This window comes from Schistocerca serialis, chromosome 2 (genome assembly GCF_023864345.2).
Source record: "Schistocerca serialis cubense isolate TAMUIC-IGC-003099 chromosome 2, iqSchSeri2.2, whole genome shotgun sequence".
Lineage (NCBI taxonomy): Eukaryota > Metazoa > Arthropoda > Insecta > Orthoptera > Acrididae > Schistocerca > Schistocerca serialis.
In genome coordinates, this window is record NC_064639.1 from 506,482,803 (window position 1) to 506,508,019 (window position 25,217).

The following is a 25,217-nucleotide window of genomic DNA, read 5'->3' on the forward strand; positions in this document are numbered from 1 at the left end:
TTCGTCTTCGGTTGTGTCATGTGCATAGCCACGGGACTATGAATGATGCTGTTGAGAGGGAGTGGTATGGAAAATTCAAGGCTGGTCGCACAGATATTCATGATGGTAATGTTCGACGAAGACATTCAGATGCGACTGGTGAAATTGTGCAACATGTCTATACAAAGTGTGCGTGCGAAACGTAGATTCACAATTTCCGGACTCTGCAAAAATGTGCATCAGGTTTCTAGGACAACCCTCTGAAACACTGCTAGTGACAGGTATTATTACCATAAATTTTGTGCACAGTACGTAACAAAATATCCAACTGGTATTCACAGAACTGAAAGAATGAGTTCGTCTTGATATTCTTCATTGCTACAGCTAAGAAGAGGAGGAGTTTTTGAACAGAATCCTCCCTGGGAATGACACATCGGTCCAGTACATGAGCAATGAAAATAAGTAACAGTCCGAACAGTAAATGCACACTCATTCTTCCAATTAGTCCAAAAGTTCAAGTACACATGGTCATATTTCAAAACTATGGTTGCTTTCTTTTAGCATCACAATGTAATTTTTACAACAAATGTCGTAAGAGTAATGCGTGGTAGTACTAGGAAAAAAATGGTTCAGATGGCTCTGAGCACTATGGGACTTAACATCTATGGTCATCAGTCCCCTAGAACTTAGAACTACTTAAACCCAACTAACCTAAGGACATCACACAACACCCAGTCATCACGAGGCAGAGAAAATCCCTGACCCCGCGGGAATCGAACCCGGGAACCCGGGCGTGGGAAGCGAGAACGCTACCGCACGACCACGAGCTGCGGACAGTACTAGGACATCACAGGTTTATTGTAAGACTCTTATGAAACTCTAAAGGTCTTTCCAAAACAAACGACACAGGATTATTACCGAAGAAATCGTTCTCCTCCAAGACAATGCGCGAACGATTACTGTGTGTCGAACGAAGGATAAACGAAAACTCATTGGCTGGGAGATTATTTAACATCCTCGCTATAATCCAGACTTGGAATGTGGGTGGTGGCTATATGGAGCGTTAAGTCGTGGTACACGGCTCCTTACTTAAGCTCAGTCCACTGTTTACACACAACACAAGTAGGCTTACAACACTCTAAACCAGGTCCAAACGATGCCGACTATGCGCTGTAGCTGAGAAGCTGCCCGTCAGAGTAAACCTCAAGAAACTCCATGTCCGTCGCAGTGATCGTCACATACTTGAAGATAACAGCCCAGTTACAGTGTCTGGGCACTGATCGAGAACATCGCGCAAAAAGTCTTCCAATAGTCGTGTTGGTATCTTTATTTCTAGCTTAAAAACGGGTGACTTGAAGCCACGTGATTCTAATAGTGGAGCTGGGAGGCGTGTTCTTAACTTGCAGCATCGTTCGCAGCATAAGCGCGGTGACTGGCGCGCCACTGGTGGTGGGATCGTGCAAACCAGATCACATATCTCGATTTTCGAATCTCTGGATACAATATGGCGAAGTAATGTCATCGTGTAAGTGCAGATGGTGTATGAAACAAATTTATCCCTTTTATCGTTTTTCAATAGGCAGTCGGTTTTTTTATGACTAGCTCTCGTATTTGTAGACCAGATAAGGAGTTCCACATTACATCCAGAAAATTCATATGTTACTAATGTGACCGTGGAATGTGGAATTTAACAGAGATCGAAAAGGAGTGATGAAGAGAAAGAGATATACATTCGCAGTAGTGGTTCGTTTTGATAACAAAACGTCTGTGGCAAAAAATTACAACATTGTGTCACTCACCTTGTGGGAAGTTTTGCACTGAGGTACCGGAAAGTGTGAATTTCCTCAACTTTGGCATCTGTCCGAGCCTCAACTCTGTGTTGTTGTTCTGGTTGAATATAAGGGAGAAGCGTTGGATTGTCGTGTTTCCTAAGTGGTAGATGTTGTCGAGAGAGATTTTACAGGCCGCCGTCGAATTGTAGTAAATGTCTGGGTTTTTAAAGTATACCGAAATCAGGGAGCCCCTTGGTCCGCTGAACACGGGACTGCTGAAGTCCCAGAACCGATCATCGGAGCTGTCGTAACTAAAAGGATTCAGGTTTGCTATGCTCTCTGAGATGTGCACTTCCAGGAAGCAGTCTCGGTCCCTGTAAATGAAGGGAGAAGAATGACTTCAGAGATGTTTATGAATAACAGCATAATCGAACAAATTTTAGTCAAGCCCTTAAAAGACAATATTGGTCGATTTAGGAGCTTATGTAGAACTTTTATCAGACGATCATGCGACATTCCCACTCTTATGTAAGTCACAGCAGTGAAGCGATGTGTATATGCCAATCGGTTCTATGCAATCAGTACAGTAAGACAGGTCGACTTGGAGACGTTGCCGTGACTGCAGTGTCCATGGAGTTGCCCAGTTTGTTGGTGTATCAACGCGGAACGCGGGCGGTCCAACATATCTATGAGGTATAATTTACCACTTACAGCCACTTAACAAGGTATAAGAACATTAGTCGATTAAGTATCGTAAACAACAGCCACCAGAGACGAGCATCACCTATTGTCACTGACAATGGTCTTCAACAGGAACTGCTGCTGTCAATGGATGCAGGTCCACTTACCTGATGGAATTACTCTTTCCTTGAAACATATGAGTCTCAACTTTATCTTCGATAATGATAGAAGCAGAAGAAATGAATTAAAATTTGTGCCAAAGCCAGGACTTGAACCCATGTCTCCTGCTTATTAACAGAGGTGCTAACCACTAAATCACCATAACAGTATGGCTAAAATCGTTCCGCAGACTACCATAGTCCAGTGCTATCTCTAATATAAACTTCAGTTCATGCCTTGCAGGCAATTTTCCCCTTCTTAAATTGTCAGTTTTGCCAATGCTCTCCGGTATTGGAATAGCACCCTAGCTTTGTTTGTAATGGGGAAATCCTGCCTGTACGCCAGGCGTAGGTGATTTGTTGATCTGATGGAATTACTTTTCCTTGAGTTTGAGTCTCATATTTATTTTCGATAATGGTAGAAGCACAAAAAATGAATTAAAATTTGTGCCATGCCCGGGACTTGAACCCGAGTCTCGATTGAGACTTTTATGTCCAGGGAAAATATAATTCCAACATATCGATAGATCACCTACGCATGAGGTACAGGTTGCATTTCCCCGTTATGTACAGAGCTTGGGCGCTATTTCAGTAACGGAGAGCCGCGAAAATAATGGCAATTTAAGAAGGGGAAAACGAGATGAAGGCATGAATTGAAGTTTGTGTTACAAAAGGCATTGGAGTAGGGTAGTCCACGCAGCTGTGTTAGCCATACCGCTGTGGTGCTGTAGTGGTTAGCACATCTGCCTAGTCAGCAGGAGACCTGGCTTTGGCACACATTTTAATTCATTTCTTCAGCTTCTATCATTATCCAATTTAGGTCCATCTCAACCAATTTCTGAGTGAACATTACAAAGCGAATTGCATGCAATGTGAATTGGAGTTTTGTACCTTGCAAAAGTCCATTGATCATAGTGGCGATGAAAATACATCTTCAATGCGCCAAACCGAATTTGAGAGGAGCTGACTGGAGGAATGTAGTGTGGCTCAATGAGTAACAATGTTGCCTCTTTTTTCAAATGGTACAAGCTTTAGTGTGCACCGACGGTCCAATCAGGCGTTAAAATCTCAGTGTATGGAGGATGTAGTTCAAGCTGGAGGTGGTTCTGTGATGTATAGGGGTGTTCTTGTACCATGACTTGGGCCTGTTCATTCAGTTTACCGTGAACATGAAAACGAGCATGTTTGTTTCAACATTCTCAGTAACCAACTGTTGCCCTTTCTTCTACAGATTAATGAAGAATATGCTTTTGGAACTGTTGTCTTCCGAGATAACAAAGACTGTGTTCATAGTTCTGCGCACATGCAGGGGTGAGGGGTTAGGCGGGAGGGATGGACAAAAAAATGTTCAAATGTGTGTGAAATCTTATGGGACTTAGCTGCTAAGGTCATCAGTCCCTAAGCTTACACACTATTTAACCTAAATTATCCTAAGGACAAACACCCACAACCATGCCCGAGGGAGGACTCGAATTCCGCCGGGACCAGCCGCACAGCCCATGACTGCGGCGCCCGAGACCGCTCGGCCAATCCCGCGCGGCGAGGGTTAGACAAAAACATGGGAACACCAAAAACACAACATATTACCATGTCTCATACAGTGTAGGAAAACCGGTGGCATTCAAAACAGCTTCCAGTCGTTTCGGAATGGATAAATACAGGTCCTGTAGAATTTTCAAGGAAATCGTATACCATTCTCCCTACAAAATGGTGTCAAGTTCAGGCAACAATGACGGAGATGGATAGCGATCGTGCATCCTTGTGTCCAAAGTAGACCTCAAAGACTCAATAATATTAAGATCTTGTGACTATGTTGGCCGGATGGATGAGATGCGACAGTTTATCTTTGTACTCACAAAACCAGTCCTGAACGGTGCGAACTGTGTGAACGGGGGCCCTGTCGTCTTGGAGCACAGCATCACCACTGGGGAACAAACAATGAACCATGGGATGGACCCGTTGAGCCACATCATTCTTGAGAGTAATGCCACCTTGCAGAGTAACCAAGGGCAACTAATACCTTGATATGGCTACCGAAGTCGTCACCAAACTTCCGCCAATCTTCCATTCTTGGGTCGTAAACTCTGTCAGAAGTTGGAAACAGTGTGAAACAAGACTCATCCGACCAACTGACTTTTCTTCATTGCTCCATAATCCAAGTTTTATGACCTCGACGTCACGTTTTTCTATTACAGGCATTTCCGTCACTGATGTGTGGTTTGAAATTCTTGCTCAGTGACTTTTGCAGCTGTCATCCTCTAAATTTTTGTCACAAACGTCTTCAATGATCATTCAACACACAAGTTCGTCCGTGTCTGCGGATGACTTTTTTCCGTTTTCCCTACATACAGTATAAATCTTCCAGTGCCTCTTGAAGCAGTAAACACTTCGGTTCCCTTGGTTATCCAAGCACCAGCCATACGAGCACCAACAATTTATTCACAGTCGAAGCACCACCGCTGGTGTGCCAAATGATCCAACCTTAATCGTATTAATTCCTATTTGCAGCAGGTGTGATATCTCCGCAGTTTGGTAGTCCTACTGACTGCAAGTATCGGTGAGTGACTTCTGCTGGATACGGTATACATAAAGAAACAAGTAGACGTTCTTCCTCCCCAAATTAAGGCCGCTGTTAAGCCAACATGCGGTGTTACACGGCAGTAGCGTGACGTCCCCTGGAGGTGATTAAAATTTTGTCTTGTGTGTTTATTTGCTGTATGAGGCTTGTTGGTTGATTAGAGGGAGGAGGCCAAACAACGAGGTTTCCGGTCCCATTGAATTAGGCAAGGATGACGAGGGAAGTCGGTCGTGCCGTTTCAAAGGAACCATCCCAGGATTTGCCTGAAGCGATTTAGGGAAATCACGGGAAACCTAAATCAGGACGGCCGGCCGCGGGTTTGAACCGTCATCCACCCGAATGCGAGTCCAGTGTGCTAACCACTGTGCTACCTCCCTCGGTTATAAGGCTTGTAATTACACTGAAAAATAGTGTACGATTGGTGGATACCACTAGAGAATACGAATTTAAAAATCTTTCCAAGGAAAACATATTTCATACGTGGATGATTCCAATATTGGGTTCTGAAATGTAAGGTGTTATCGAAAGACACTGACTATGCTAATAGTTATCAACTGAAACTTACCTAACACTCATTTAAGCAGCGTCAATATGTATTCCTGTTGCCTATTACTCAGTGTCCACAATTAATTGTAAGTTGTCATCACACAGACGTGAAAGACATTTGGACTTGCTTTTAGAGAATCCTTCGATATTCAGACCATAGATCGTCGAAGTTGTAAATATTATCAAATCTTTGGGGTCTTGAAAAAAGACCATTTGAATTTAATGTTGTAGTGATCACGTTTGCTGTGTTGCAGCAACAGTGCTCAGCCGACATCCGATTGTGAATATTATGTTTAACTCAGATACTCTTCGTACTGCTCTGCTACACCACTACTAGTTTACCCTAAGCAGAGTACTGTGCTCTACTATGGAAAAAAGTGCACATGTCCGCAATGTTGACGTGAAGCTAAATCATGCAATGACAATAATTAGCGACACTACTAAATCAGTACTTCTTCCAAGGCTGCCTGTATTAAGTAATATTGCACCATCATGAACTAGAGGAGAAGCAGCAGCTGTAAGAGAGTTCCAAACGTGTGCTGCTCGTCAAAACTCACGTCCGTATAACCAGCCACTGAATTTACTTGGCAGCAGATTCAAATCCAGAAAACTACCCTGGACAACGCTAGATTCTTCTGTTATCCACGATGCGTGTCAACAATGGAAAGAAGTTTGGCAGTAGCTGCCTCTACAAAATTCTCGCCTTATTGCTGATCCTACAAAATGTGCAAATGGATTCGATCTTTCCAGGAATCTTGAATAGATTCCGTAAGGGCGTGGAAGACATGGTGCCTGTTTGTATGACTAAGGGTTCAAGGATGCCCCAACGTGCGACTTCGGGGTCGCTGTGCAAACTACGCAGCACCTGACTGAAGAGTGTCTATTGCGAAATTTTCCTGATTTACTGCATTTGGTACCGCCAAGATCTATGACCTGTTAAGAGACCTAGATATTCAGTTATAATATTTTCGAGTGTGTTTGTTTTTGTATTATGTTTGCCTGTATACTACCTCTTTTTATATATATTTAACAATTATACAGGAATGTAAAATGCCGATGCACACCATACTAATAACAATAACAATTTCTAGTGTTGTTATGCAAAATTGTATTTACAGTTGCTAACAATGCAAGAACCAAATGTCGAAAAGTGATTCAAAATTTTGTTTTCAAAGTCTGTCTTCGAATTCTGGATGAATCGTATACAGATTCTAGAAGCTTGTAGAAATACCACCCAACTGTGTTCGTACTTACGCATTTTTAGATTACATTTCTAGCGATGTTTTGAGCGTTTTCATGGAGAATGGGTCGACCAGCCCCATGCAATTTTTTGCGCCGCTTTAGGATGAAGTCACAGTGATAAACAAATGTGGCAGGGGCTCTACTAGAAATTCTGTCTCTCATTATATAATAATGGTAAGCAACAATTGTCAGCTCTCTTTTTTTTAGCTCTGACAGATCTCTTTGGAATTATTTTCTCGTGGAGGAACTGAAACTCTCAATTCGACAGAATCTTTTGTCTTCAACGTTGAATTTTTGCTTCAGGAACACTGCAAATTCCAGCTGTTTCTCCGCTCTATGGTTTCGTAAGGTTCTTCAAATGTCAGACAACGATTTTCTACAAGAACATCTCTTATACTATGCACACTTGCTTCATCTGCTGATATTTCCTGCGTTCTTTGTTTTGGCTTCTCTTTGTTTTTATGCTGACACGAGAGCCATGTGGACTAAGAGACCAGCGAATACGACAGTCAACTATTGTCTTAGCAAAAACTTAAGTTTAGTTTTGTAAAGCCCGTTATATGAAGATCTACACAAAGCTTGATAAATATCTGCGTGTTCCTTTTTCGTGTAACAATATCCATTTTATCGAATCCCTATAATTTTCACTGTCCTGTCACCCAATCCGGGATGCTCAACACCTGTGAATTACGATTCAGATGTGCTACTTACGAAATGAACCTTGGTATTGCTGCTTAAACCACTCTAGTGCGCAGCATATGTTTAAATGTCAGCGTCTTGTGCTTTAGCTTTCTACCAAGAAAACGGCCTCCGCATCACGGTGCATAAAGGAAAAGTCGGTGCCACTTTACGTTTACTGGGAAGTGAAGCGTCTTCCATAACTCTCTAACTGACCACGGAACTTGGTAGTAGTTACAAATTAAGACTTTTGGGAACATAGTATTGCATTTCGACGTCCTATGAGTATCACGAACACGTTACTCGTCGTACGATTTGTAGCAATTAACGTCAGTTAATGACATCTCGTAGGAAAAACACTTCAGGACATCCTAAGATGAAATGTGCCATGAAATCCTAAGATGAAAGTCAGAACTAAAAGAGTTCACCGTGAATATAGAGATATTATTAACGTGGATATGTAAGTGCCAGCTCGCGTTATGCCTTTTAATGCATCATTTGACAGAATCAGTTACGAATCTTTGTTAGAACTATAAGGAAAATAATTTTTGCTGTCAAACTGGTCCAGATTATTCTAAAACGCGTAAGTGGGACCTTCTCAAAGATAAAGATGAACGGTCAATTAACTGGGCCCGTATAGGTCAAGTAATCATTCCGTTAGGGATGTCTTCTTTCAGTGACACTGTATGCCACTGCCATTGAAACCTTACTTTGGAATTTGCATACGGCATTAAAAACGTCAAACCTGTACGTCATGCTTATGCACACGACTTAAGTATTATTAGACAAATGAAGATAAGGACGAGCTCAGACGAATTTTGTGAAAATATACTTGTTCTTCCGGTGAAAGTCGTAATACTCAAATTCTAACGTAGTGCATCTGGGCCCATGCGGCAGCAAAGAGGACATAACCTGGTCCTGGCAACGGCAGGAAGATTTCAACTAGGGATGGACTCAACGTCAAACCCACGTGGAATTGTTAAAACTATCTGGTTAAAGAAGCTATACGCTATTCGTGGCACGTTCCGAGAGAACAACCTTTGAACTTCAGATCGCATAAAAAAGTAGTGTTTATTAACGCTTACATGTTAAATAAAATCAATAACTTAGCAGCTGAAATATCTATACCATCGCACGTCATACACAAAATTTGGCAGTCGTGTGCCTGTATGTGTGGAAGGCAACATTTTCAAAGTTCCCTTCAACATGGCAATGCCAGAGAGGGCGAAGGATGGCTCGGTCACAAAACCTCCAGATTTTCAGTAATGCCATTTTCCTAAAGCGGGTCTCAAAACAGTGCATGCAAACAAGTCGGGGATGACGCAAAGACTACCTGAAACTTTGAAACCTCTGCGGACACCGTCGCGCCATGCAGAGTCGGCAGTATAAATGCAGAGCTAGACTACACGCTCAGATTTCGCATAATTTATTTATATTCATCTAGTCTTGAAGTGAGTCACGACCAAGATGATCTACGAATCACTCACATTACAGTGTTCGCAAACTGCCCTCGAGGTGAAGTAGCCCAGAAAAAACTGGAAGGTTCCAGAATGAGATTTTCACTCTGCAACGGAGTGTGCGCTGATATGAAACTTCCTGGCAGATTAAAACTGCGTGCCGGACCGAGACTCGAACTCGGGACCTTTGCCTTTCGCGGGCAAGTGCTCTACCAACTGAGCTACCCAAGCACGACTCACGCCCCGTCCTCACAGCTTTACTTCTGCCAGTATCTCGTCTCCTACCTTCCAAACTTTGCAGAAGCTCTCCTGCGAAATTTGCAGAACTAGCACTCCTGAAAGAAAGGACATTGCGGAGACATGGCTTAGCCACAGCCTTGGGGATGTTTCCAGAATGAGATTTTCACTCTGCAGCGGAGTGTGCGCTGATATGAAACTTCCTGGTTCGCACGAGGGCTTCTGTAAAGTTTGGAAGGTAGGAGACGAGATACTGGCAGAAGTAAAGTTGTGAGGACGGGGCGTGAGTCGTGCTTGGGTAGCTCAGTTGGTAGAGCACTTGCCCGCGAAAGGCAGAGGTCCCGAGTTCGAGTCTCGGTCAGGCACGCAGTTTTAATCTGCCAGGAAGTTCCAACTGGAAGGTTGTCTCCACCGCCGTCCTCCGTGCAGGAGGAAGCGCCTCTTGGCACAGCGTCGTCAATAGTACCACCCCTGGTGAGGAAAGACTCCATAAAATTAAGTTGCAAGCCGCCCGCCACCCGCCCTTACTTCTTTGGGGAGGTAAATTACGATTTGGGAATTGGACCAGGAGAAACCTAGCCTTCGTGAACAGAACCATCGCGAACACGTATGTGATGCCCTCTATCTCGTATGGAACCTGTACCCATGTGCAGAACAGAATAACTACACATGCCTAATGCGACATTTTCTGGACTTCATCGTAGTCCACGAATCACCAGCTCTAGAGGATTTTATATTCTGAATATTCTGTATAATTATGGGAGATCATCAGAAACTGGGAAAGCATCCCAGATATAAGACTCGCTTTCAAAATTATCTAACAGTTTGCACTATCGTACAAGGCGCACCTAAACCAAGTGATATGGGTCAGTTAGTGCGAGTCACAGTTGTGGAGTGACTATTAACCTTTTAGTAGCCTCTACCGAAAAACGATTCTTCTATAATCGAAAATAGGATTTTAAATTCATGTGGAAACACGTTTATAGCACTTATTGTATAATTTTGTAAGGGTCCAAAAACTGAAGATGACGAGGCAATCATGAAGAGAATGACAGAGTGACGAGTCGTTCACTCCGCTTGCATATGGATTTCTAATTTAATTATAACATATATGGTCTACGACTCGGGAACCCGGGGGAAACTACTTTATATCTGCAGAAGACGCAGCATTATGCAGTTCGCGAACTTAACTTAATTGCATCCTTCATTAATTCAGCACATTCCTTGTTCCTGGACATCAAGATCAACTATTATAAGAAGCTTAACCGCAAGCCAATCTGTCGCTCAAGTTAACTTCTTGTGTTGAAAGTAAAAAGTTCGGTTCTTTCTTAAGTTTTTTTTATTTTTATTTTAATTTCCAGAAAAAATACAAAGAGCTAAAAAATTAAAAGCAAGACGAAGAAAAAAGAGGAAAAAAACGTAGTACGATGGATATAGGTGTGCAGGTACGATGTCTTAAGCAGGCAGATGTTGTTCTGTCATATTCACATAATTTTATACGCTTTCGCGTTGTAAAACATTACTTTCTATAATGTTCGATGTTGTATACATATCAGAGTTCTCGATCTCACGAGTAATTTTGACGTATTGACGTAAGCAGTTTCAGACAAACTATGTGATCAAAAGTGTCCGGACACCCCCAAAAACATACGTTTTTCATATTGGGGGCATTGTGCTGGCACCTACTGCCAGCTACTCCATAACAGCCACCTCAGTAGTCGTTCGGCATCGTGAGAGAGCAGAATGGGGCGCTCCGCGGAATTCACAGACTTCGAATGTGGTCAGGTGACTGGGTGTCACTTGTGTCATACGTCTGTACGCGAGGTTTCCACACTCCTAAACATCCCTAGGTCCATTGTTTCTGATGTGATAGTGAAGTGGAAACGTGAAGGGACACATAAAGCAGAAAAGCATACAGACCGACCTCGTCTGAACCGGCTGGAGTGCCCGAGCGGTTCAAGGCGCTACAGTCTGGAGCTGCGCGACCGCTACGGTCGCAGGTTCGAATCCTGCCTCGGGCATGGATGAGTGTGATGTCCTTAGGTTAGTTAGGTTTAAGTAGTTCTAAGTTCTAGGGGACTAATGACCTCAGAAGTTAAGTCCCGTAGTGCTCAGGCCGGCCGCGGTGGTCTAGCGGTTAAGGCGCTCAGTCCGGAACCGCGCGACTGCTACGGTCGCAGGTTCGAATCCTGCCTCGGGCATGGATGTGTGTGATGTCCTTAGGTCAGTTAGGTTTAAGTAGTTCTAAGTTCTAGGGGACTGATGACCACAGATGTTAAGTCCCATAGTGCTCAGAGCCATTTGAACCATAGTGCTCAGAGCCATATTTTTTTTCGACCTCGTCTGTTGACTGACAGAGACCGGCGACAGTTGAAGAGGGTCGTTAAGTGTAATAGGGAGACATCTATCCAGACCTGCACACAGGAGTTCCAAACTGCATCAGTACCCACGGCAAGCACTATCACAGTTATGCGGGAGGTGAGAAAACTTGGATTTCATGGTCGAGCGGCTGCTCATAAGCCACACATCACGCCGGTAAACGCCAAACGACACCTCGTTTGGTGTAAGGCGCGCAAACATTGGACGATTGAACAGTGGAAAAACGTTGTGTGGAGTGAGAAATCACGGTACACAATGTGGCGATCCGATAGCAGAGTGTGGGTATGCCGAAAGTCCGGTGAACGTCATCTGCCAGCGCGTGTAGTGCCAACAGTAAAATTCGGAGGCGGTAGTGTTATGGTGTGGTCGTGTTTCTCGTGGAGGTGGCTTGCACCCCTTGCTTTACGTGGCACTATCACAGCACAGGCCTACATTGATGTTTTAAGCACCTTCTTGCTTCCCACTGTTGAAGAGCAATTTGAGGATGGCGATTCTACCTATATCTATATCTACATGGTTACTCCGCAATTCCCACGTAAGTGCCTGGCAGAGGGTTCATCGAACCATTTTCATACTACTTCTCTACCATTCCACTCTCGAATGGTGCGTGGAAAAAAGGAAAATCTAAATCTTTCCGTTTGAGCTCTGACTTCTCTTTTTTTTATTATGATCATTTCTCCCTACGTAGGTGGGTGTGAACAAAATATTTACGCATTCGGAAGAGAAAGTTGGTGATTGAAATTTCGTAACTAGATCTCGCCGCAAAGAAAACCGCCTTTGTTTCAGTGACTGCCACCCCAACTCGCGTATCATATCAGTGACACTCTCACCCCTATTGCGGATAGCACGAAATTAGCTGCCCTTCTTTGCACTTTTTCGATGTCCTCCGTCAATCCTACCTGGTAAGGATCCCATACCTCGCAGCAGTATTCCGGCAGAGGACGGACAAGTGTAATGTAGGCTGTCCCTTTAGTAGGTTTGTAGAAGCCTCTAAGTGTTCAGCCTACAAAGCGCAGTCTTTGTTTCGCCTTCCCCACAATATTATCTATGTGGTCTTTTCAATTTAAGTTGCTCGTAATTGTAATTCCTAGGTATTTAGTCGAACTGACAGCCCTTAGATTTGTGCGATTTATCATATATCCGAAATTCATCGGAATTTTTTTTAGTACCCATGTGGATGACCTCGCACTTTTCTTTGTTTAGTGCTAATTGCCACTTTTCGCACCATACAGAAATTTTCTCTAGATCATTTTGTAATCGGAACTGATCGTCTGATGATTTTACTAGACGGTAAATTACAGCGTCATCTGCAAACAATCTAAGGGGGCTGGTCAGATTACCGCCTAGATCATTTATATAAATCAAGAACAGCAGAGAGCCTATGACACTACCTTGCGGAACGCCAGATATCATTTCTGTTCTACTCGATGATTTACCGTCTATCACTACGAACTGCGACCTCTCTGAGAGGAAATCACGAATCCAGTCACACAATTGAGACGATACTCCGTAGCACTGAATTTGATTAATAGTCCCGGCGGAGGTTCGAGTCCTCCCTCGGACATGGGTGTGTGTGTTTGTCCTTAGGATAATTTAGGTTAAGTAGTGTGTAAGATTAGGGACTGATGACCTTAGCAGTTAAGTCCCTTAAGATTTCACACACATTTGAACATTTTGATTAATAGTAGTTTGTGAGGAATGGTATCAAAAGGCTTCTGGAAATCAAAGAATATGGAATCGATCTGAGATCCCTTGTCGACAGCACTCATTACTTCATGGGAATAAAGAGCTAGCTGTGTTGCACAAGAACGATATTTTCTGAATCCGTGTTGGTTATGTATCAATAAGTCATTTTCTTCAAGGTGATTCATAATGTTCGAGTACAGTATATGCTCCAAAATCCTGCTGCACATTGAGGTCAATGTTATGGATCTGTAATTCAATGGGTTACTCTTATTTCCTTTCTTGAATATTGGTGTAACCTGTGCTACATTCCAGTCTTTAGGAACAGACCTTTCGTCAAGTGAGCGGTTGTATATGATTACTAAGAAACGCGCTATTGTGTCTGCATTCTCTGAGAGGAACCTGATCGGTATACCATCTGGACCGGAAGACTTGCCTTTCTTAAGTGATTTTAGTTGTTTCACAACACCTAAGATATCTACTTTTATGTCACTCATGCTAACAGCTGTTCTGGTTTCGAATTCTGGAATATTTACTTCGTCTTCTTTCGTGAAGGAATTACGGAAAACTGTATTTAGTAACTCCGCTTTAGTGGCATCATCAACGGTAACATTTCCATCGCTATCGCACAGTGATGGTATTCACTGTTTTTTGCCACTGGTGTAATTTACATACGACCAGAATCTCTTTGGGTTTTCTACCATATTTTGAGATAACGTTTCATTGTGGAAACTATTAAAAGCATCTCGTATTGACGTCCGCACTAAATTTCGAGCTTCCGTGAAACTTAGCCAGTCTTGGGGATTTTGCGTTCTTCTGAATTTGGCATGCTTTTTTCGTTGCTTCTGCAACTGTGTTCTGACGTGTTTTGTGTACCATGGTGGATCAGTTCCGTCTTGCATCTTTCAATACGATCGAGCACCTGTTCATAATGCACGGCCTGTGGCGGAGTGGTCACACGACAGTAACAGCCCTCTAATGGACTGGCCTGCAAAGAGTCCTGACCTTAATCCTATAGAACACGTTTGGGATGTTTTGGAACGCCGACTTCGTGCCAGGCCTCACCGACCGCCATCGATACCTGTCCTCAGTGCAGCACTCCTTGAAGAATGGGCTGCCATTCCCCAGAAAACCTTCCAGCATCTGACTGAATATATGTCTGCGAGAGTGGAAGCTGTCATCAAGGCTAAGCGTGGGTCAACACCATACTGAATTCCAGCATTACCGATGGAGGGCGCCACGAACTTTTAAGTCATTTTCAGCCAGCTGTCTGGATACTTTTGATCACATAGTATATTTACTAGTAAATATATATTAAGACCTGGAGTTGTGTGACAATCTCTTTTCTTTTTTTCTTTAGAATGAAGGGTGTACTTCGCTATAGATCGTCTTGTTTCTTTTTCTGCCAAAGGAATTAAACAGGTTTTTAGATTCAGCATGCAATGTTTCTGGTGCACATGTACTAAAGCCGCATTTCTACTGAGGCGTGGACGGCGCTTAATATTCTGTAAATATAACTGGAACACACTTATAGAATAGGTTTTGTACCAAGAATGAGTCACAAAACTCAGTACAATTAATTCTTTATCATTTATCCAAGTATTAATTACATGTTTTCGTTCTGATCACGTCAAAATGAAATACGTCAGCTCATACAATTGCCAACAGTTACCTTCCATCTTAGGATTAACAGGAATCTCTTACCGGCGATATGTCATTAACTGACTTTTAATTGTAAGCTTAAAGTGATGCTGGTTTCTCCGTTCCCCACGTGCTAGCGTTCCATCAACACGACCACAGTGCCTTTATAGTTGGAGGGGAGACCTGGTTACTGCCGAGTCAGGTTTGATCGAAGCCCCCCACCCACCTCTCTAAAGAACTTACTTCTATACAAGGAAGGCTTTCACTACCGGATGTTTCAGCTGCCGAGAATTCTTCCCGTTTGTATGGCCGTGGTCCATGGAACTCCTCTATCCCTGACGTTTCGTCCAAAGCTACGTTGGACATCTTCGGAGGTGCTCCTGGTTGTGCCGAGTCTTGCCGACTGATGAGTCGGGCGTCGAAGAACGGCCTAAATATCATGGAAAGTGGGCGTGGTCTGGATTTCACGTGATAACAGAGATAAACCTTGTCAAGGATAAAATATAAATATCGATCATAGTACGTCAAAGATAAAAACTTCTCATAGATTCTGTAGCGCCAGTGTCCATATATCGCTGAGTTTTCTGTTTTCTGTTAAAATTATCCCCATGTTTATATATTTCGATGGCTTCTCTATATAGCCGTGGATAATAATTTGTCAGAGTACATAAAACTTCAGTTTCTGAAAATTTCATTACGTGATCACCCTATTGAAGAGCATGTTCCTCCACGGCTGACTTGTCTGTTTTCCCTAGTCGACAAAGACTTCTGTGTTCTTTCAACCGCGTATTCACACTTTTCTTTGTAGTTCCAATGTATACCCTACCACATGTACACGGAATCTCGTGTACACCACTTGCAGACAGAGGGGGACGTTTATCCTTAACGGAACAAAGTGCTTGACCTATTTTCTTAATTGGTCTGAAAATAGGTCGAACGTTATGTTTCCTTAAAATCTTGCCAATTTGATCCGTTACTTTTTTGATGAAGGGTAGAGAAATCGTGCTCTTCCATCGCTGTGTCCCATCGTTGTCCTTAGGCCTCCTGTTATTCGGTCCCAAAACTCTATTTATTTCCTTACTAGAGTACCCATTCTTCTCAAAAGCCTCCGAAGATGTCCAACATAGCTTTGGACGAAACGTCAGGGACAGAAGAGTTCCATGGGCCACGGCCATACAACCCGGAAGAATTCTCGGCAGCTGAAACTTACTTCCCCTCTACACATACCTTACTTCGGTAAAACTCGATCCGACTAAGAAAGTCGATAGCAGGCGATAAATGTTTTGGACAAGTACACGTCATTTGGACGTCACTTCCCAGACAGCTTCGAATGAAGCTATCTTCTCTCCAGTGCATAAGCCTCAACTGCAGTTTCCTTGTCGTGTCACTTCCTCAAGCGGAAGAGGTAGTTACGCTTCCGCAGAACGTGGTAGGCGTGGAGCAGCTGTTCGTGGAAGAACCTCCAGGCTAGGGAATGACTAATAGCGCACACTTGTGCTACGCGTCTCTCAGGTTCCTGGATCCGATTCGACTGGCGTTACACCGGCTCATATAATATTATTATACATTTCTATGTGTGTGAGACGGTGGTTGTTATATTTAATCGTTATAGCTTAGTAACATTCAACACATTTTGAAGCACTGTTGACATAACACAGGAACTCGTTTAGACTCATCATAGGCCATCTGTGTTAAAATCATTTCACGAAAACTACTAAAGCGTAAATGAGAGCCTCTAATCTTGTAACCGGTCGCTGGTGAACATTGTTGTTAAGTGTATTGTATGCTGTTAAGCCTTAACGAGCCGTTCACCTGCCTCAAGAGCGTAGTTTCACAATATTCCTGTCTTCGTCTCCAGCTCGTAGTGCTACAGAGACTTTATCCTCCAAGAAGCTGGCCAAAATAGGCTGAATAAAGCAACGGATTGTACCTTCCGTTGCATGTTTTCTAGCGTACAGGACACAAGTCTGCAAAGTGCTACCATCGGCTAGCCAGTTGCTGAAAATAACGTAGAGTTTGCGTTCCCCATATTGAATGATAAGCGTGTATTACTAAACGTAGGGAAGGTAATACCGTAATTCAGCTAACTTTCTGCGAGAGCGGGAAACATCGTTAAGTCCTGGCAATGATGATAAGCATGGTCCTTGTAACAGTTTTATTCCAAATTCCAGATACAACGGACGTGAAGCTGTTTGTAGGCAGCTGTTTGTAACAGTCATTATTGTTGATGGATTGGAAGGTGGAGAGAAATGAGATTTGTGTAGCAATTAAATGTGTTTATTTGAAGAATCAAAGAGATGTGCAGCGCAGTATGGAATTTTATCAAACTAACACTGCAACGAGGACACAGAGGAAACCATCGAAAAGACCCAGCTGAATGCGTACACTACAAGCTGCGCCAAGAATTGGATAAAATCTCTGTTCGAAAGGGCTTTCGATTTGCGCGTTCCATTCTATGTGAACTTTCATCATATCCGAGCGTTCTGCGATGTTTTACGTGCGCGAAACTACGATTGATTGATTTCTGTCGTATTCTGTACGGCCTGTCAGTTTTCTCATAATGATTGAAACACTTAGAAGTCGCTAAGTGTTTCACAAACAGGCCAGGGACCTTATTTTTAAGGCGTACTCGTTCTGCGAGGTTCAGAAGTGGAGGAACGTTCTGCAGCGGCCTGTGCGATATTGTACGAACCGCCAGGCGAATTGTGCAGGAGGGCAAGCTGTATCATCAGACAACTAAAAATGTGGAATATTGGTCTGCAGGGAATAAACATAGCATTCCAAAGCGGATAACAGAACTGACAACTTCGGTCAAGATGTTTTACGTCGAAAGTTTTTGGAATTTTATCAAAGAGGCGATTTCCCCACGGCAGTGAAATCGTTCCCTGTACTGTGTGAAGATGCTAAGTTTGCAGGAAGTGCAGTGTCAGTGCAAAGAATATTGAAGGACATCGGATTTAAATATGTAAAATTTCATGACGGAGAGAAATTTTACTGGAGCTTAGTAATATTGACGCTGCTAGGATGACGTTTCTAAGCAAAATGCATGAATTCAGATGAAAAGCAATATCAACTGTGTATATATTGCACGACACTGGGGTAAATTAAAACCACACTAGAATTTGTATTTCGCAAACAACGGAGGGACAAGGTGGCTTGAAAGTGTCAGTGGGAAAATAAGGGTGTCTTATAATACGTCACGCAGGTTCCTTTGCTATCGGATTTGTGCCTTGAAGTAAACCAACTCTGACTACCATTCCGAATGAGTGCAGAAACATTTCGAGAATGGTTTCAGAATCAGCTGTTGCCTTACTTGCATTCTGGCTGTCATTGTTATGGACAATGCAAGCTACCACTTTGTAATTCTCGACAGGCCTACCTACCACTACAAACACAAGAAAGTGGTATTCTTTCATGGCTGCGAAGTAATAATACATGACATATTGAAACACAAACAAGAGCAAATTGTTATACACGGAATAAGGGGTACCTTAGTTGTCAATCTAGCATCAACATCCAGCGACTCTAGTTCAAAAATGGTTCAAATGGCTCTGAGCACTATGGGACTCAACATCTTAGGTCATAAGTCCCCTAGAACTTAGAACTACTTAAACCTAACTAACCTAAGGACATCACACACACCCATGCCCGAGGCAGGATTCGAACCAGCGACTCTAGTTCTGAAGGCATCTACAGTGAAACATCTGAATAAATAGGTATGTGAATGGAATGTAAATTTATTGTATAATTTTCATGGAATATTTACCTTATTGTCAACCTTTCCGAGCAGTAGAAAGTAGTTCATAGCATAATCTGTTCTGTAACGAAAATTTTATTTTACTTATCTCGCTATTTTGACTACAGTAGAATGCAGTTTAAAATGCTGTTCATTCTTCTACGGATATTTTATAATTGATTCTTTAGTCGTTTTGTTATTAAACTAAGAGGCAACGGAAGGTGTAATCCGTTCTTTTAGGTTTACTGTTGAATCTATTCTGCAGTGCGAGAATCCTTTTCGCTAAGTTTTCTTAATGTCATTATGGCTGGGAAACATTCTGTAATGTGTATCTCGTACTTATTAGGTGCACGTAATAATCTATCACGAAGTAGTTTAAAAAGCACAATGAACAAGACCATAGTGAGGTAGGTTAAACTTCCGCTATTGCAGTTGTCCATAACGTATTTGCTGTCTAAGTACTTTCAGCCGAGTTGATAGTGCAGCATTCCTTGTGAGCTGCGCAGCTAAAGGCCATAAACGCTGTCGCCGACTGTAATTGCACTCTGACTGTGTACCTCATGTGATAAAAATATGTGTTGCGTTTCACATGATCGATGTTTTCACAATCCATGCTGTTTGACATGGAGGAGGTCATTCTGTTCGAGATACCACACTGCGTTTGAGCTCAGAATATGTTCTAAGATTATACAACAAATCGATGTCAAGTATGTTGGACGGTAATTTTGTGGATCACTTCCACTACCCTTCTTGTACACGGGTGTGACATGTGCTTTCTTCCAACTATTGTGCACGATATTTTGTTCGAAGGATCTACGCCAGATTATAGTTAGAAGAGGGGCTAACTCAGCCGCCAATTCCGCATAATTCAGTGTAGTATCTGACAGGGATTCCATCAGGCTCTGGTGCTTTGTTGAATTTTAAAGATTTCAGCTGTTCCTCAACACCACTGACTCTAACACGTACTTTGAGTGGTATGAGGATTAAATTGGATTTTCCTTTGTAAAGGAACATTTGAAAATGGAGGTAAGCATTCCAAGTTTTGCTTTGTTGCTCTCAATTTCGGTTCCTGTCTCATTCGTGAGTGACTGGACACTTTCTTTGGTGCCATTGCCTTTACGTATGATCATACTTTCTTTTTGTTTTGTGAAAGATCATTTGACAGTACTCTGCTACAGCAGTCATTGAAGGTTTCACTCATAGCTCTCTTGACATTAAAACGCATTTCATTCAAAGTCTCTATCTATCTATAGTCCTATGCTTTGTTTGACATCTTACCACAACAATGGCGGATCGGCATATTGTGCACCAAGCGCATTAAGACCCCTTCGCATCTGCGGCTGTCATCCAGAAACAACATTCTGTCATCCTGCGACACTAGTCGGAGACTAGCACCAGCCGGACTAGCAAATTACCGTCCCGTGCGTATGCTGCCGTTAACATCACAACACAAACAGCTGCGTTTCGAATGGTGTCTGACCGGGGAGCATGGACTGCTGGTGAATAGCGTCGTGGTGTTCAGCGATGAATCGTGGTTATGCATCACTCTGGATGATCATCATCGGCAAGTTTGGCGGAGAGAGGAGAAAGGTGATATTCTTCCAGTGTTTTGGAGAGGCACAGCGGTACTACTCCTGACATCATAGTGTGTCGAACCATCTGATATTACTTCAGGGCACGACTGGTAGTGACTGAGTGACGCTGATGGCACTATGGTACTTCACGGACATCCTGTGTCCTCTTTTGTTAGCTTTTGTGCGACAGTATCGTGGTGCGATTTTTCAGCAGAACAATGCTCGTCCACACATGGCAGGTGTCTATAAGAACTGTCTGCTTGATGCTGAGGACCTCCCGTGGCCAGGAAGATTCCCGATCTGCCCCGATAGGACATGTGTGGGACAGGCTCAGACATCAACTCTGTCCCTGTACCACTGTCCACTGATTTTGTAATCAGTGAAGTAACACCACATACTCTCTCAACCCGTAAAGCTTCACTTCGTTTCCTCCTCTCCTTCTGCGTTCTTGTATGCGTCACTTCATACGTTTGTTCTAATGACTGCTTTCGATTCTTGCGAGTGGTCCTATTCAGGTCCAAATATAATTATTGCGAATCAATGTTCACCATTTATATCATTATTAGCAATCAGCAACTTTGCACTAGTGGACGTTCTCAAGTTACATCTGGGCGAAAATTATGGTACGCTTTCAGCATGTTATGGTCCACAGAGCAACGTGAAAAAATATTTGCCGTAGTGTGCTTCGTAATCGTAGTAGATACGGGTACAACAGCAACAAATTTGAAGCTTCATATGAAGAGTGAAAAGGACAACACATGTGCAGGATTTTTACCGTAGCAGCAAATATGGCACATTAAAATAAGTAAACATAATTCTTTTAACTGAATATATACATGACATGCTCTACGTTTAAAATAAAATAGGATACACTTTAATAAAAATTAAGAACGTAACCACGTCGTCAGATATTAATTTAAAACATATATATGCGAAACAAAAGCTATTTCATTATGTTGCTTATTTTATTATTGTTTTCATGTGAAGCATGTTGCAGAGTAGTACGTGCGACGACGTTGAATTCATTTGGCAGTTCCTTAACTGTTTCACAAAGATAAAGATACTCAATATACTAAATTACTTTGACGATAAATAGTTAAAAAAACAACGTTGAAATGGCACTGTGTTTCAAAACGGTAACTTTAAAAAGCTGTTAAAACAAAATTATTCTCCACATCAGGTTGAAACTTAACGTTTACGCGCAATATATAAAAATAAAACAATAGAAGTACGATGATGTAGCCGCTATCTCTGGCCTGGATCAAGAGGTTTTACCTTTGTCTCTTCTACAAAATAAGCCGCTTCTTAACATAATATCGTAACACATTAAGATACTGATCTTAGCGACAGATGAGCATCATTTCTAAACTTCTGAGTAGCTATTTTTGGATATAAAAATGACCACTCGCAAGAATCGAAGCAGTCATTCGAAGCAACATAAAAATTGACCCAGACGGTGTATTTCTTTTTCACTACATTAAAAGCAGTCACGGTGTCCTCACACTTTGTGCCACGAGACGCTCACCAGAACCGTACACAGTTGTGAGCTACGTGATCGCGAGCGGATCTTGAACCGCAGGTACCGCAAATGTGTGTGCATCTTAGATACTCAGAATGCGTTCGGCTCCCATGTTTCTGCTACTGACTGCAGATGCAGGTTGTCGCGAATGGGTCGCGGATGTGAGTAGAAATGCATAAGACTGCATAAGATGAACATGTAGGAAAGCAACCTAACGTCAGCTAGGGCGCTAGGAAGCAGGAGAGGTTGCGTTTTTGTGGCAAGGGACGCTGGAGCTACATGACCAGCCACGATAGAATGTTCTGGAAGGATGACAGGACACGGGAGACGCGCGTGATCGCGGGGGATTGCATCAGACGAGCCCATATAAGCAGGGCCGCTGGTACTGCTAAGGTGATTCCTTCGACAGTTGCCTCAGACGCTGGACCTGAGTTACTCTGCCCTCGGGACGGCACTTAGCTGCGCAGGGTACATGCAGGATTTCCCAACTTTCATTCAATGTGTCGGTGCCTCTTAGGGTTCGACAGTGGTCTTACTATACCTCGTGTTTCATCTCAGTTATTTCATCCCTTTTGTGACGGCTCCCAAACCCAAGGTCCTCGACGGTACTTTTGGGGCAGCCACCACAAATTGTATAAAGCGTGGGTAGTGACCAGGATGTAACTATGTCTGTTGGTCGAAAAATAATTAATGACAAGAACTGCGCCAGCTAGAAGGAAGAGATAACTTATCTTTATTTCTGACAAAACGTGCACCAGCAATACAAGTCCAAGTACTATCCAAGACTAATCTGTGTACTGAGCCTAGTCAAATACAATAGCAAATATCACACTGCAATGGCTCCGCTATAAACTCCACGAAAGGCTAGCAATAGACAATCGACAATAGACTGTCCGTCTCGGGGCCAGCGGCTCCTCCTTATATGCAAAAGGCAGAGGGCGCTGCGGACCCGAGCTCAGCCATGGCGCGACCTCTTCCGTCGGCGGTAACGCCCTGAGACGCCGACGGCCGCGACAGGAACTGTGGCCAGCGATGTCACGGTCGGGGCGCGCGTGCGCGAGTTGATTGGTTGGTTGGGTCCGTGGGTACAACACTCCCACCGAGTTCCCTTATCTACAAAGAATTTCCAGCTTGTTTTCCAGCACAAGGACTTTGAGCTGGATGAGCCAGCTCATTACTGGATTTAGCGTCTAGCTCCCATCCCGATCCACTCGCAGGAAACTGCAGACATGACAAGGTGATCATTTTCTCGATCTCATTGTCTAGTGCACTGGAAAGGCGTTCGTATGATTGAATTTATTCAGTAACTCATGGTTCTTGCGGTAGGCGTGGTTTGTCTGCACGACAACGCTCGGTCAGGCGCTACTGCGAAAACTGAAGGCCTGACAATTTTCTAACGCGAGCTGTTGAAGCATCCTCCTAACAACCTTAGTTTTGCTCCTAGTAACCGTCACCTCTTCTTAAAGATGATTAAATGGCCATCGTCACACTATTTAGCTTCAGGACTAAAGTGACACCATCAGTGGCAGCTCAGCTCGCTGCTGGTAGCTCCCTACAGCGATGGCACAGAGAAACTCATCTGTTGCTAAGATCAGTGTCTTAATGTGTTACGATATTGTGTTGAGAAGCGGCTTATTTTGTAGAAGAGACAAAGGTAAGTGTTGTGTACATAGTTCCGCGTAGTCAGCTCGTACACAACTTTCCCAATAAAGCGCGCCTCGCTAAGCACAACAGCGCAGGCGCAGCGCTCGTCCGTCTCCGCACTACGAGATGGCGCTGTCTTAGAGACGGACCAAATTCTGCTTCCGCCGATCCGCGTATTAATATGTAACGCAGCCAATGAGATTGCTGCTAACGTAGACCTTTTCTCCTCGCGGATCACACTCGCGCAGTGATACCTGAACGCGCGAGGTATTATAACGAGTGTAAAGACCTCCGATTAGTGTCTGTATCAGTCTGCATTAGTCTGCATTAGTCTATAGTCAAGTTTCAGTCTGCGCCTAATAAGATTATCATATTCCTGTACATAGCCATGAAGAGAAATGTATAGACACTTTGTCAAGTATCAGAGATATGTGAGAAAAAGATTAACATACCAAGACCAAAGGAACTTCAGATTGTCAATTGTAAATGGCATCCAGAATCAAGTTAAGTAAGGTTTATGATTTTTATTATTTTAATAAATGTGTGTGAAAATTAATCAAGTTCTGTTTAAAGTTGGTCACCGCCAATCTGCTACTCTAAGCGTGCAAGTGGCGTTTCTATCGTCTGACCTAACGGCAGACGATAAACACGCCACGATAATACCACGAGACATATTGCTGACACTCGCCTACTTCGCTAGAGCGACAAGTCAAATAATCTGATGGTGTGTGTACCGTAGGTCTTACAGTACGCACACCACAGGAAGACTTCTTGATTCAGGCCAGAGATAGCGGCTACATCATCGTACTTCTATTGTTTTTCTTTTATTTTTACATATTGGGCGTAAACGTTAAGTCAAGTTTCAACCTTATATGAAGAATAATTTTGTTTTAACAGCTTTTTGAAGTAACCGTGTTGCAACACAGTGCCATCACAATGATGTTTTTTTCACTATTTATCGTGAAAGGAATTTAGTATATTGAGTATCTTTATCTTTGTCAAACAGTTAAGGAACGGCCAAATGAATTCAACGTCGTCGCACGTACTACTGTGGAACATGATTCACGTGAAAACAGTAATAACACAAGCAACATAATAAAATAACTTTTGTTTCACATAGATAGGTTTTAAATTACTATCTGACGACGCGGTTACGTTCTTAATTTTTTTAAAGTTTATCCCGTTCGACTTTAAACGTAGAGCATGTCATGTGTATATTTAGTTAAAATAATTATGCTTACCTTTAATGTGCCATAATTGCTGTTACGGTAAAAATCCTGCACATGTGTTGTCCTTTTTTCGCTCTTCATATGAAACTTCCAATTTGTTACTGTTATACCCGTATCTACTACGACTACGAAGCGCACTACGGCAAATATTTTTTCGCGGTGCTCTTTCGATCATAACATGCTGTAAACATACTATAAGTTTCGGCGAGATGTAACTTAAAAATGTCCACTAGTGCAAAGTTGCTAATCGCTAATAATGATAAAAGAGTTCATTGCACATTATAAAAAAATACTCAGTTTATGCAAAAAATACTTCTTTTAAGAATGGTTAGAACATAGCTAGAAGGAGCATAATGTGATAATGGGAGATCAGCAATAAATGTGCTCGAAGTAACTGAAGTTACAGATGTACCACAAGAAAGCTACACGTTTTACATGAGGAACCATATATGAGACAATCCATACATGACACCTTCAGCATGTG

The 25,217-nt window shown here is 42.8% G+C and overlaps 1 protein-coding gene across 1 annotated transcript in view; it reads right to left on the reverse strand.

Annotated features, from left to right (window-relative positions):
* The window catches only part of LOC126456154 (uncharacterized), a 114,924-nt gene that overhangs the window by 76,302 nt on the left and 13,405 nt on the right, over positions 1-25,217 (reverse strand). The window contains exon 2 of the mRNA XM_050091908.1: positions 1,779-2,125. Within this exon, the coding sequence (XP_049947865.1) occupies positions 1,779-2,125 (347 nt within the window). The remainder of the gene's footprint in view (positions 1-1,778; positions 2,126-25,217) is intronic.